At 41.5% G+C, this 15,083-nt stretch overlaps 1 protein-coding gene across 2 annotated transcripts in view; it reads left to right on the forward strand.

Moving 5' to 3' along the window:
* pde8b (phosphodiesterase 8B) overlaps nucleotides 1-15,083 on the forward strand; it is a 359,526-nt gene that overhangs the window by 279,412 nt on the left and 65,031 nt on the right. For both annotated transcript variants that reach the window (XM_041186070.1, XM_041186069.1), the window contains exons 9-13: nucleotides 4,217-4,305; nucleotides 7,456-7,510; nucleotides 11,357-11,408; nucleotides 12,542-12,619; nucleotides 13,649-13,722. In XM_041186070.1, the coding sequence (XP_041042004.1) occupies nucleotides 4,217-4,305; nucleotides 7,456-7,510; nucleotides 11,357-11,408; nucleotides 12,542-12,619; nucleotides 13,649-13,722 (348 nt within the window). The remainder of the gene's footprint in view (nucleotides 1-4,216; nucleotides 4,306-7,455; nucleotides 7,511-11,356; nucleotides 11,409-12,541; nucleotides 12,620-13,648; nucleotides 13,723-15,083) is intronic.

Here is a 15,083-nt window from a genome sequence, read left to right on the forward strand (position 1 = left end):
ATGCAATAGATACTATCTTTACCCAGGGGCAAAGAGGAGAATTTAATTTATGCAGCAAGTTGCTATGATCTGGAATGCACTGCCTGTAAAGCTGGTGGATACCGTTCGGTTGGTGGGTGGATGAATAGGCCAGGTGGCCTTTTTAATGAAGCCTCCCCCATGGGTGGGATGAGGTTTCACACAGTGATTTAAAAAAAAATCTTTAAAACTCATTTTAACGTGTCCATGCTCATGTGACAGAGTCACATGTGGGGACATGTGTTCCTTATTTATTTTTACTCTTTATTTTTAATGTTAGAAATCTTCATCTCCCTGAGGGAGCTCTGTGCCTTCAGGAAGCCTTCAATGAGCGCACTCACCTTGAATGCAAAGTTTGGCCAGGAGTATCTCCCCCTTCCTGGCTATTTCTTATTAACTTATTATGGTTCCCTAGTCTAGTCCTTGGAAGGACCATGCTCAGTCTGCAAATTGACTGCTGGTTTCCACTGAGTAGCATTTTGTTCAGTCCTTTCTGACATGGAACTTAGGGACATTTCTGCTTCTAATCTACTATTCCCTGTCTCCTTCTAATCAGCTGATTCACGTGCCAACTGACAAAACAGCGGTTTTAATTATCTTAGATTTCTGTTTGCTTGTATCCCTCACAATGCAATGAATATCTGGAGTTATTGGCTTTATTGCTGTGCTAGCTCTCCTGCCAATATTTCCAGCAGAAACCAGAGCCACTCATTGGGTTAGGAGTAGAATCATTTCAGTGCAGAATAAGGCCATTCAGCCTGTCAGGTTTGTGCTGGCTCTTCAAAAGAGTGATTCAATTAGTTGCATTCCCCTTCTTTATCCCTTTAGCCCTGCATTTTCCTCCTTCAAGTATTCATACAATTCCCTTTTAAACGTTACTCTTGATTCTGTATCCACCACCTTTATAGGCAGTGCATTCCAGATCTTGGCAACTTGCTGCATAAATTAAATTCTCCTCTCTGCCCCTGGGTAAAGATAATATCTATTGCATTCAGTAGAATTAAAAGTGATTGAAATTACATTAAAAAGATAAATCTAAGCACAAAAATGATTGTTCAATTTCTGTGGGGCTAACATTTCATTTTAAGGTACAATATAAGCTTGGTAATTCCTCTTTCTGAGTCAATGTGATATGGGCTCAAACCCTCTTCAAAAATCACTTGATTCTAATTACATTTATTTAAGCAACTATTTCCCACTTTTCCACATTATTGCTGTTGCTTAATTCATATTGGATAATTTAAACTTCTTTGCCCAAACAATTGACTGAATTTCTGTAGAAGGCTGTATATAATCCAAGCTGAGGAGCATCCTACATACCTCTATTTGAAGAGAGCAGAAAGATCTCCTGGTGTCCTAACTAATGTTCTTTCCTCAACCAAAAACATATTAATTGGTCATTCTTGTCATACTGTTTGTTTTCATATATACACATTTTAAAATTTTGCTTAAATGTTACATTTTATTGATACAGTGAGTGTAATGATTGCTTCCAGACAAGAGGGTGAAAATTGTTATATTTTTCCAACAGCTCAGGGCCCTTTTTCATTCGTTGCTCATGAATGTTTGTTGCTCAACATTTAGAAGCAAGACCACAGATTCACAGAAAAATGGACAGAATCATGGAATGCAATTCCAAAGCAATTATGCTACCCTCAGACTCTCCTATTAAATGGAATTTGGCATTATGTTACCATAAAATGCTCTCTTTCTCCTCTCTAACTCCAATCTTCTCAGACCCCATCCAGCCCATCCAAAACTCACTGCTTTCTGCATTGGTCCAAAGGTTGTCCGATATCAAAATCTAGATAAGACAAAATGGCCTCCAGAAGCCCAAAGCCATCCTCTTTGGCTCTCAGTGTTACCTCCATGATTTTGGCCTCTTCTCAGCTGTGTTCTCAAGCTGTGTTATGGATCTCCTGTGGAATTTCAAGGCTTGGGTTTTCACCTGAGATAAAAGAGGTGCATACACAATGGGCTGAACGGCATCTTTCCGCTCTGTAACAATTCTGTGAAGAGAGAAGGAACTTGCATTTATATAGTGCCTTTCACAATCACAAGAAGCCCCAAACACTCCCTTACAACACTTAGCTGAGGTCTACTGTGACATCAGCAGTGGCCCAAACATGGGGCAATATTTTTTTGAATGCTGGGGATCCCCCCGTACCACCCGAAGGTTCAGATGTGAACACGTCACCGCTGATCATGGCAGCCCCGCAGGCATTTAACCACTCCATGGAGTGTTAATTGGCTGGTGGAAGTCCTGCCTCAGAGATCTGTTGGCCAATCAGATTGGCCAGTACCTCTGTAGTGCCAGTGATAGCAGTGACCAGGTCTGGGTTCCCAGATTCTAAGGCCCGGAGTCCAGGACCAAGTAAGTGCAGCTGAAGCCAGGGTGAGGTGGAAAGAGTGGGGTGAGTGCCTTGATGGAGAAGCCAGGGGTACAGGGAGAACCAATGGTGGTGCAGAGTGCGGAGTGGGGTGCCCGATACAGAAAGGAGGCCATTGAGGGAGGCGTCCTACCCCCTCTTCCTGCCCGAGCCCAAGCAGGCTGACCTGGCTTCTCCCCTGCCCCTGAACACCTCCCACCAACCTTAAAATTGAGGCCTAGTGGGCAGCAACCCTTAAGTAGCCAATAATTCATTTTTATTGGCAGGAGGGCAGGCAGGTCACCCTGGGTCTCGCCCACCCTGCATAAGATTGCAAACAGGTCAGGGGAGAGGAGTAGGAAGGCCATCCAGGGAATTCTATAGGATCTCCCATCTGCAAACCAGCCAACAGGGACATTTAAAGTTCTGCTCCATCCATGGAGTCTTCTTGAGCTGTGGGTATTTGAAATGCCAACGGCATTGAAATGAAGCCAGAGGCCCAGTACCTGAAGAACCTTGGGCCTCACCATTCAGGCACATGGGACAGAATCTTGTTCCCTTCCCTGTGGTGGGGGGCTGCATTTAATGGGGTGGGAGGGTGGCAGGTAGGGAATCCGCCACTTTCCCGCCTCCATCTGGATTTAGTCTGGGGCAAGAAGGCCCAGCCCCACCACCAGTTGAGGTCCTTAAGTGGGCAATTAATGCCAACTTAAAGGCCTCAGTCCCACCGCCGCTGATAATAACCCGTCAAGCCATGTGGGGAACATGACAAGCAGACCTGGTGTGTTTGCTTGCGGGCTTTTGGGGGTCACTCATTCACTCAGTGCCAGATCAAGGGACCTGGTGCCTGTTGAGAGCCAACACCCTGCCCTTGCTGCTGACTCCCATCCTCCCCTTCTTCAGGCCCCCCTTCCCGTGACTCCCTTCCTGCTATCACTCAACTGTACCTGGGTCCCTGCTTCAACCGAGGCCTAGGGTGTGTGTAGTACTGTCAGCAACCACCATCTCCCTGGTGGCGCTGATGTGTACAGAACAGCTGCCAGCCAATCAGAGGCTGGCAGCTCTCAGCTGGTGGGACCTCCCCTCCTGGGATCCCTGACCCCAGGGGAGGGCCCGCCACTGCCCTGTCAAGTGCCTGAGTGGCACAAGGTGCAACGAGCTTTCCCAAAAAGTCCTGACACAGGGGTCTCACTGGTGCTCCAGCTGGCAGCCGAGACCCCTGTTGCCTTCACAAGATTCTACTAATGGGCTGTGGACTATGCTCCCCATGCACCTAAAAATGGACGTGGCCAATTTCTAGGCCACCTTGTTTACATGCATAAATAGTTCTAACAAAGCTGTGGTGGCAATGCAGCAATATCACTGAGGACATGCCAGGCCTCAACCTACTTGTCATAGGCTGGATTCAATCTGGGCATATGCTTGATTGGCAACATTAATTCCTTAGGCAACTGTGACACCTAGTTTTTTTTAAGATGAAATTAAATTTATAATTTACAAAAAACTTTCAATTGATTTGTTCTGTTAAACTTTAATTGATCTCCCAATTTAATTAGACCACTGCCTCACAGGGAGTACCTGAGCAGATGCCTGAAGAGGGTAGATCAGATTAGCTACCAAATATCACAACAATGGTATGGATTCCAGGTTGCTCATAAGAAGCTACTATTAAAAGATTACTTAAACCTGGACAATGGGATGCTGAATACTAAAGAGTTTGCAGAATGCTGTGTGCTATTTGTGATGTGGGAAACCCATACAAAGAGATGTACAAAATAATATCCTCCGATATTCCAAAATTGACAGAATATCCATGATGTGTTTTGCAGGAATGGCAAGGAATTTACTATGCAAGGCAAAAAGCAGGAGATAGTATACAGCAAGATGTAACAATAACACCTGTGATAGGCCAGGGAGGGTAAGTATCACTATTTAATACCAGGAAAACAAGACAGCACATAAAGAAACAAAACAAAAATAAACACAGCTTCTGGTTTTAATGTCACTTGTCATATGTATAGAGCAGACAGCAAGAATGCTCCAGGATTTAACTTTAAAGATTCCAATTCTATTAAAAACGATCTTGTAGAAATACTTACAAAGGCCTGATACCAAGCCTGTAATTCTTTCTTCATCTAATAGCTAATTATTAAACTAAAAAAATGTTATGGAATATTAAACTTTCCCTTAGTAAATTTTAATCTTGCTCTCCTCTATGTGGCAGGGACACTACACCTGCTGGAAAATGCATGTAATTGTGAAGGAAGAATCAGGTTCATTGTATTGAAAACCATTTAGAATTTTCACAGTAGAATTGAAGTAATTCATCTTGCTGCTATATTCAGAATTGTGTTTTGTCGTCGTTCAATGCTGTGATAATCTAATCTCACACAAGTGATTGTGTGTGACACGTTTAGTTTTCCTCTATTAAGTATGACACAGATTACAAACCCTTGAAGCTGGGTTGATTTGTAAGAGTGGCACAGATCGCTGACCACGCTCAGAGCAATATGGACAGAGCCATTTTGAAGTTAGTTCTGGAGCAGAGGTCTTCAGCACTATAGCCAGGATGTTGGCAGGGCCTGTACTTTTTCCTTTATCCAGTGCAAATGGCATATGCAGAATCGAATTGGCTGAAAACGGACATCTATGGTGACAGAGACCTCAGGAAGAGGCTGAGAAAGATTGTTTACTTGGCACCTCTGGCTGAGGACGCTCTGTCTTGTCTTTTGCACTACTTTCTGGTTTCCGCCACCATTGAGGAGGTTAGAGTCTTCTCCCCCTGCTAGTTGCTTAATTGTCGACTACCATTCAAGGCTAGACATGACAGCACTGCAGCACTTTAGTTCGATCTGCTGGTTGTGGGTTCACTTAGCTCTGTCTAGAGTATGTTTCTTCCATTGTTTAGTACACATGCAGTGCTGTCATGTAGCTTCACCAGGTCAAAAACTCATTTTCAGGTATGCCTGGTGCTGCTCCCAGCATGTCCTTCTATGCTTGTCTTTGAACCAGGGTTGGTCATCTGAACATATGGAGGAATGTAAGCATTTATTGTTATAAGTGCCTAGTTCATGGTTCATTGTGGTATTTTGGAGGTAGTTTTTAGTTCTGGAAAGATTGGAGTTTGCTGTACAAAATGGGAAATTTTACTAAAGCAGCTGAAGACTCTTACACTTAAATGGTTGGGGCCGTGTTGACTTAAAGGGGTTAACAGCTAGAACAGAAAGATCATAAAAAGGCAGGTTGGCTTCGCATAGAGAATTGGAGACGAGGTATCCACACTGCTATACAGCCCTGAGAGTTGTTTTGTTTTGGGGGTTAGGGCTACAACTAATTTAAAAGAATTCAGTGAGCCCTGGAAGGCTACATCATCATGGAGATGGGTGGAGCTTGTAAAAGTTCTAGGGTTTCAGTTTATCTGTGTCTTTGGGCGTGAGCGTGCTGCAGCAGGGGAAAAGGCCATCCTGAGAAGGTGCTGCTGTAAACTGGCTCCAGGCAGCAAAAATGTTGCTGTTAGCTGGCTCTGTGCAGTTAGGACTCAGGAGAAGTCCCGGGGAGCTGAGAAAGTGGCAGAAGGTCATTGGCTCCATGCTGGAAAGGGTTAGGGATCAGAAGAAGCCATGGAGCCATTTATAGCTTGGTGTAGCTGGGGATTTTGGAGCTTGGTGAAATCCAGGAGCAGTGCCAGTTCAGTGAAGCTAGCCAGCTACTAAAGAGCTGAAATTGCGCCAGGAAGTAAAGCCTGTAATCCAGACTCAGAAATCCAGGGGAGCAGAGCTTCGGGAGATGTGATTGAAACACTGGGAAGTGTGCAGACATTGAGGCAGTCGAGTTGGTGCAGCTTTGAGGGAATTCAGTGGCTTGATCTTCAAAATTGAAAAGTTTGGAGTCCCTTGTGAGGGCGACAGAATTTCAACAAGATTGGTTGACTCACAGTGACATCTGGGTGGGTTGCTGAGAAATCCGTGGGATCTGTCTTGGCCTCATTTGCTATGTATTCTACAGTGTGGTGTGTTCAACCACAGTTTGCCTGTTAATCCACATATACCTCATATTAACCCTAAAGTTTGAGTATAACATAGATATTATAAATTGTTTTAGCTTTCTGACCTTATACAGTAAAGTTTAATTTTGTTTGTTCAAAACCCATGGAATCTTGTGGCTTTGTTCTCCTGGCAAGTGTCTTGAATCTCAAACTTTGTCTACTTTAAACAACAAGTTATTGGTCTCTAACCAGATCTTACCAAAAAGGTGGTGTCCTAGCCCAGGAACATAACAATATGCATTATTTCAACTTTCTTGCGTTTTCATTCTTCCTATTGAAAATTCTCACTAGGTAAAACCTGGAGAAATGGTGGCAGTTTGAATTGGACCAATAATCTGGTGTTATGCTGGTAACACAGTAAAGGCACAATTTCCAATCAATAAGGTAGTCAATGGCTGTATAAAAATAATGCAGGCTGAAGCATGGTGTGACCACTTTGCACAGTGGTACACAAACTTTGTTATTTGGAAGTTCAGCCCTTGTATAGTTTAACTCAATTATAAAACTCCAACCATAACTGCTAAAGTGTTGATAACCACATTTTTTATATGTAGAAAGTATAGTCTAGAAATTATAGTCCATAATATTAACACATAGATGCGAATAGAACTTCACCCAAAATTCAATATTTAAATCGTGAATGAAGCAAAGTCAGAGAAACACGTTAAACATTCCAAAGATTGGGTTTATAGTGGCAGAATGATCCACATTAGGCTGGGGTACAATGTGTTATACTGTGACAGGAGAGACTTCCCAAATGCTGTTGAAATGCCCTCTTGAGTCATAATGATGACAAAAGAGACTGAGGAACATATAGAATGATATAAAGCCCTGACAGTGTGAATGGTTGGGTAGGGAATCACATATTCTAGGGATTTGCTCCCTCATTGTTTCATTAAAGAATGCCTGAATGATTGGGGGTAAGTAAACTGAAAAAGCGCTGTTCCCGACCTCTTCAAATGCTTGGCGATGCTTCATCTGATTCACTTAGGGGTGTAACTGCATTTTGTCTACTGTCAATAGGAAAATTAGGCACTTTGTGTCCATCAAGAAATTGTGCAGTGACAACAATAAGCAGGTAAGATGCTACTTTCCTCATTCTTTTCCACTGAAGAGCTTTCTTTTTAATGTATGTAGGCTTTCGATGCCGATGAAAGCCATCAGATTTTAATGAGGTTCTATCTGTGTGTTAACAATAGTTGCAATTTACATTTTACTAGATTTAAAATTGCTGATATATGTCTTTATAATTAGATGGCTTTAATTGAAGTTTAAATAGTGAAACAATATTAAGCTCACATTCTCGCCTTACCTAATTAGTACTGTCCCTGTTGAAGCTGTTGCAGTCACTCTTCAATTTCTAAGCAATTAGCTTTAACTGGAGTTTCACCCATGCAACTCTCCATTACACTCATTTGGCTCCACACTCATAATCATTGTAAACTCTGTCACTGTGAATCTTATTGTGTAATTGGATCTCTGTGAAATGTATCCTCTTCATAATCCTGAAGCAATGCAAAAGGTTGGCAGGATGTGGGAAGAGGGGACACAAGGGGTAGCAGGAGGATTGGCAGCCACTTAAAATCTTCTATTATTGGGAGCCCTACTTCTAAAATTTAAGATTTTTTTCTTCTAATCAGTTTTCTCTGTTAATTATCTTTTCCTCCCCCTTCTCCTTAAGGCATTGATTCTTTAATGGCATTTAGTTCTACAGATGCCAGACACTGACGCTTCACACAAGTGAACATGAACGAGAGATTAATAGACAGAAATCAGGAGTGGAATTTTACAACCTCCCTGGAGAACAACTGGCAGGCAGGGAGCTGGGGGCCATAAAATCAGGGATGGCCCACCTGCCAAGGGGTCAATTGAGGCCCTCAAATGGTCAATTTGCTAGCAATGGGAAGTGTGCGCGCCATGCGGCAAGCCCTCCTGGTAAAACCTGGTGGCCATTTTGCAAGCTGAAAGGGAGACCCTTCCATTCAGGCACCCTGTGCCCAACAAATGCTCTCCCCATGGTAGTTAAACCACCCCCACCATATTCCCCTCCCCACTCTGATCAACACAGCCCCCCAACCTGCCTCACTGGGGCCTGCTAGCCTGGCCTTAGCAAAACCTAGGGTTTACTTGGCTTTGTGGTCCTGCTTCATGGTCCTCTTCATTGGGGGCTGACTGTGGCCCCAAAGGCTGCCACCGCTCCTGGTGGCATTGCAAGGACTAGAGAACCACCGGCCATTTGATTCACTCTCAGAGGTGGGACTTCTTCCCAGATGGTGGCAGAAGTCTCGTCTTGAGTCAATTAATGGCCCAACAGTTGATAAATCACTGTGGGACTGACCTGGCTGAGCGGAGGTGGGCATGCCCCTGACTTTTCAGCAGGGGGCTGTGTAAAATTGCCATGGGTAACACTGCCTCTGTGTAAAATTCCAGCCCAGGATTGCAAAGCTTTGCTGATTTTCTTCTCCTCCTTAACCCAAGGGTGCTGAGACTATTTATAGCACCTATGTTACTACTTGGCTATGGTCAGCCAATTCAAGATTGGGAATCAAAAGAATTGCAATTCTGATCAGGTCAAATTACCTATTTAAAATAAAGACTTCCTAATCTGTTAAAATAATGCTCACAGGAATTTGACATAATCCTATTATAAGAGCACTACAAATAATACACTGAAATTTTCAAGCTCTTTTATACCTGACTCTCCCCCCATTTACTTTTCCAGTGAAGTTAAGCTGATTATTTGTACAATTGCCTGTTAAGTTGGGGATATGAAACTTGTGATGTCCTCATATTTTTGTTGGCATAAGATACATTGCGCAGAGGAGCAGTTCGTGTCTAGCCACGGCCCACTAACTTTATGTGAATTATTCTGAAGTTAAAATGCGAATAGATTGAGATTGAATGCTTGCCACTTGAGCAAAGCTGCAGCTCTTGGGAAAAAAATTCATATAAACCTCTGCTGGCTAGAAAAGTAAGAAATCACATTAGTTCTGCACTCAATGTATTTCATAAGCAAGGTTTCTTGATACACTTACAGCTTCTATTTGTTCATGTAAATCATTTTTGTCTGATTAGAGGCAGTTCAGCTTCTGACTCTTTAGGTTGATTGTTCAAAAGCATTGCATGTGACCTTTTATTAAATCCTTCGCAATGTAATTTAAATACTGTTCAGATTAAACAGTGAAATCCCACAAGCCTTAGATATACTTGATGGTGTATAGATGACATTGTAAACAGCATGAGCGATTTACACACTGCCATCTGAATTCTGAGATTGGTACAGCCTTGAACTCATTTTCAAATATTCTTTCAATAATATGTACTGTTTATTATAGTTCATTCTTTAAGATCCTTTTGGTGAGTCTTTCTGAATATTAGCATGTAATTACGTATGCGAATGAACAAATTGCTGCTCTTCCCCACCTGGTCAATCCTGAGAAGTTTGTTTTCCTCCAATTAAATTTGAATGTTCAAGGCTGTGGAGACTCAAGGAGGTCAAATTTAACTTTTGGCTGCTGTCCAATCCCTGATATTTTGAGGCCTGGGCTTCATTTAAATTAGCGAGCTGTGGGCCAACAGGCAGATGGAGTTTGCCAGATTTAGGCCGGGGCTGGGCCAGCCACTAGCAGTGTAGGTTGCGATGGGGGAGGCTGTACTCATGGAGGCTTGGGGATCAGGGATGGTAGTGACACAGGTTATTTTGTGCACCCACCCCTCCCCCAACCCAGCTAGAGATTCTGACCTAATAATACTCAAAATCAAAGTGGAAATTTATATACATGTGGCTTCCTTCAGGCTCAGGTGATGCCAGAAGCCTGTGCCTGATGAGGAAGCCCACAAAAATAATTTGACAATGACCGTAGGCAGGACTCTCCTGCTCTCTCCTGAACAGCAAAAAAAATCTAAGACCAGTGAATTAGCTGAGATGAAAAGAAAAGCTGTGAACGTTGGAAATCTGAAATTTCATCAGAAAATGCTCAAAGTCCACTGCAGGTCAAGCATAATCTGAAACAGAGCAATAAATTAAATGTTTCAGATGAAAAGTATACCTATCTCTTTAAGGCACTGACTGACCTGATGTAGATTTGCGGCATTTTCAGAATTTTCCTATTTATATAGACCCTTATTAGTTGCTGGCTTTCTTTTCTGACCTTTATTTTGCTACATTATTTTGCCTTGTTTTCCTTAATAATGTGTACTCCATCAGGGCATATTCCTTGTGCCACCTGTCTGTTCCAAAAGTGATCTTTTAACACTTAACAAGACCTTGCAATCCTGCAGTCCTTTGGCACTACCCCTATACCTAAGGAGGTTTGGAAGATCGTGGCCAACACCTCTTCATTTTCTACCCTTACTTCACTCAGGAACTTAGGATGTATCCCATTCTGACCAGGTGTCACTTCAAGCACTGTCAGCCTTTCTAATTCCTCCTCTTCAACAGTTTTTACATCATACAGTATCCTTGTTTACCAAAGATTTGAGCCCTATTCCTTGGTGGACACCAATACAAAGTACTCATTTAGCCAGGCCTTCTATCTCCATCATATATGAATATGTGAATGCTTAATGTATTTGCATGAAACTCCTTTGGTCATTATTTTAACTTTTTAAATAGAAGAAAAAATAATTTTATATAGGCATGTTAACTATTAATTCACTGATTTGTGTGATTTCACCACCACCCCCAACCCCACCACCACCATACTTGAGTATCCCAATACCTTACTTCATGACATTTCAATAAAAGTCCCACTTGTGGACAAATTATTCACTTATCTTTAAGATATATAAAAAATACTGTGAAGGTGTGATCAGCGAACCTGATTTTACAGCACAACATGTTTTATAATTTCTTACATCTCTATCATGTTTATGATGTTCATTTCTTTTCATATTGGATCCTGAATTATATTTTTCCCATTAGATCCATAATATGCACAGTGAGGACAAATATATGGAAGAAAATTCTCAATCAGGTGAGACAATTCAAACTTTTGCTTTTGGTTTATTAAGTGCTAGTGTTTAGTCACTTCTGATGTCAAGGCTGGGATATTGACATGGGGCAGTGGAGTTTTAGAAGGAAACCCACCCAGAGGTCTGGATTTCCCCTCATGCTAATGGCCTTTACATCCAAAGTGTGCAATATTTCTCCATTGAGGTTCCCCATCCGGATGTCAGCCTGATAAACAAGTTTGGCTTCCAGTTGGGTAGGGAGAACTCCAGGACAGTTAGGGAGCCTGCTGCAATTGCTGCTGGGATTCGATGTGGCTCTAATTCCTGACAACAGTGAGGGTGGAGTATGTTTGGTCCAATCCCAGGGCCACTACATAGATCAATACATAGATTTTTGTTATCCAAAGATATTAAAGGAAACTCCCTCCCGAACAGCATAGTGGGTGTACTTACCAACACATGGATTGCAGCAGTTCAAGAAGGCAGCTCACCACCACCTTCTCAAGGGAAATTAGGGTTGGGCAATAAATGCTGGCCTAGCCAGCAATGCCTCTTATGAATAAAAACAAATGAAAAGATTTTGGGCAAAAGCAGGTATGTGGAGTTAGGTCGCAGATAACTCATGATCTCACTGAATGCAGAACAGACTGAATGGTCTACTCCTGTTCCTATGTTCCTATAAGATCATGGCTCTCTGATTGAGACCCTTGCTTTGTGTGGGAAAAGTAACCAACTTGAAGATCACAACTGAGGAGTGAGGAAAGCTGTGCTTTGTCAGTTGGGAAATTTTGCAGCAAAGGGTAGCAGGGATTAAATCTTACTTTAAATTAGCCCAGAGAATATCAAGGACTTTCATTTGTAAACATGATCATTAAACCCTAATATATTTTAAATACTTTATTTACTATTTAGTGCTGTTCATTTCTTCCATTGTCAGCAAAGAATACAGGCCACTACAATGTACAATCCTCTGGACCTTGAATATGTTCCATTTTACCCTGATTAAGTTGATAATAGCCACTTTTGCATCCAACATACTATCTTCTGTACCCTCATTCTGGGCTATAACAGACCAGAGCATCTATTGTGACACTTGCCTGTTGTAACATAGGAAGGAGAAAACTTGCATGACTATCATCATGTTCTTTCTTCACAGATTCACAGTCATTTAGACATAAAGATAGGCGGAAAGGTTCCATTGATGTCAGATCAATAACATCAAGAAGAAGTGATGGTAAGAATACCGTTTTCACAATTTTTACCAGGCCAACATTTGCTCTCAAAATATCAGTGAGACTTAGGGCCCTCAGCACTATTTACACAGCTTCAGGTGAGCAGTAGTTTCATGCTTAAATGCTAATATCCAAATGTTGCAGTTCAATTTGTGCCACTCTGCTGTTAGCCTTGTGAAAATAGCGTTTTGGCACCTGTCCCATCATTGAAATGTGTTGAATGGTGTGTAGTTGCTGGATTGGTGGGGTAGATGTGAACTCTTTGCCATAGGAAGCTAAGTCTTGTTATTTCAAATATAAATACCTTTTAAACAATGTGTTAAATGTAAATTACTGCCAAACATCTTTTTCAAATTGAAAATTAACTATTATAAGCATGGAACTTCATTGCTTCACGGATCTTAAAAGTGTAAAATCTTATGTTTTTCTTTTCCTTTCTTTATCCTGATCCCCTTTCTCATTATCCCATCTTCCTGTCCCTCTCCTTATTTCTTTTTATGTACGTGATTTGACATTGAATCCAACCACTCTAATTCACACTTCCTTCTCAGTCTGAGCAACCGTATATTTCATAACTTTTCAATCTGATTGGTAAAGGAGATACACATTTGCCCTGTTTCCCTCACTGTAACTTTATCATCTCACACTTTCAGCAATTTGCCATGTAACAATTTTTAAAATCTATACATACAAAGGCAGGTCTAACTAACAACAGATACCATTGCCTGCTACAGCAAATTATGACCCATTTCATTTTCATTAGAATGATTAAAATCAAAATATTTGTTGCATAATATTTTTTCACAGAAAATAATCTTTATTGGTGAATGCTGTTCTCATATTTATATAGCAGATGTGAGTTATTTGAAGGCCCATGTTATGTCGTTAGCTTTTATTGAATTTATTTGGAAGCTATAATTATCACATAATCTTGTGCCACAAAGTGCTCAATACTCAATCCATTGTCAAATCTGGGCATGTTATCAGTGTGGGACATCTGAAAGCCCTTCCTTTGGTACTCATTTCTCCAGGCAGTTCATTCAACCGACGGCATTCTTCAATGGCAAGGATTCATTCCATGACAATCGAAGCTCCAATCACAAAGGTGAGTTAACAAGTATTTTCAATAAGGTAATATTTCCATTCCATGAACTGTGTCCATTGGATTGTTTTGGAATTTAGTGGAAAAGTTCAAACAGTGCAAACCAAACATAGACTCCAATATAGCAACCATTTCTGAATGTCTTTGAAATTCTCAAATGCCGTGTCATTCAAATAGCATAAACAAATAATTGCATGTCAAATCAAGGGAAGTACAAATTTACATTTATGCATTTAACACATTTAGTGCTGGGCGGAATAGTTAAAGCAAACCCTTGTGCTTAGCACATTTTCTATAAAAAGAAAAGAAGGTGGGTAAAGATGGTTTCTAGAACTGGAAACCCCCAATTTCCAAAAAATGGACCAAAGTTACTAGAGAAGTCAATGTATTACAATGCAAGGATGGGAAAATGCATGATCATAAACAATGGATACCTTGGCAATGAAGTCGTGGTAGACCTCATGGATCTATGTTTTCAAAGCTCTTCTAAAAGTTAAAACAATTGATTCCATGATGCCCGATCTCCACTGGGTCACAGGCAGATCATCATAGTTGGTCTCTATGCTCCTAAACTGAAGAAGGTAAGATGATGATCATTATCTAGAAAGTCCCTACAGTAAAATGCATCCCTGTGGGGACCTCAAATAAAGGTCATGTCCAGCTGTGAAGGCCGTACAGGCAAGAGATTAAAAAGAAACAGAAAAAGGAGGCTTGTGACAAATAAAAGGCTGACAATACAGAAAATACGGAGGAGATCTAAGAAAGGGAATGAGCAGCAAAAAAGAACACTTTGCATTAGTCTTCACTAGAGAAGAGGATGTTGCCAATGTAGCAGTAAAGGAAGAGTTAGTAGCGATATTGGATAGAATAAGAATAGGTAAAGACGAGGTAATCAAACAGTTGGCAGTGCTCAAGATAGAAAAGTCATCCAGTCCCTTTGGAAATCACCTGAGATTACTGAGGGAAGTATGGATGGAAAATGATTTTGTTTTACAAATAATTAATAACTGCAGTGTATTCTGATGCTCCTTAAATAAGGGGATGGTGGCGGAAGACTGGCCGATTGCAAATGCTACAACATGTTTCAAAAAAGGGGAGAGAGAAAAACCCAACAACTACAGACCAGTTGACCTAACATTAGTGATAGGGAGGCTTTTAGAGCCTTTCAGGTAGAAGTTTTACTAAGCTGACTCGCCAGGAGTGGGGTGATCAGAACATCATGGGAAACCCGGAATTCAGGATTCTCACACGCATTAGAGTTTTAACTTCACAGCACGTAGACAATGTCACTGATCAGTTGTCCCCCTGGAGGCCAGTCTGATTAATGGGTGTGCAATCAAGTGGGCTGCCAATCCTGGTGGATC

This window comes from Carcharodon carcharias, chromosome 4 (genome assembly GCF_017639515.1).
Source record: "Carcharodon carcharias isolate sCarCar2 chromosome 4, sCarCar2.pri, whole genome shotgun sequence".
NCBI lineage: Eukaryota > Metazoa > Chordata > Chondrichthyes > Lamniformes > Lamnidae > Carcharodon > Carcharodon carcharias.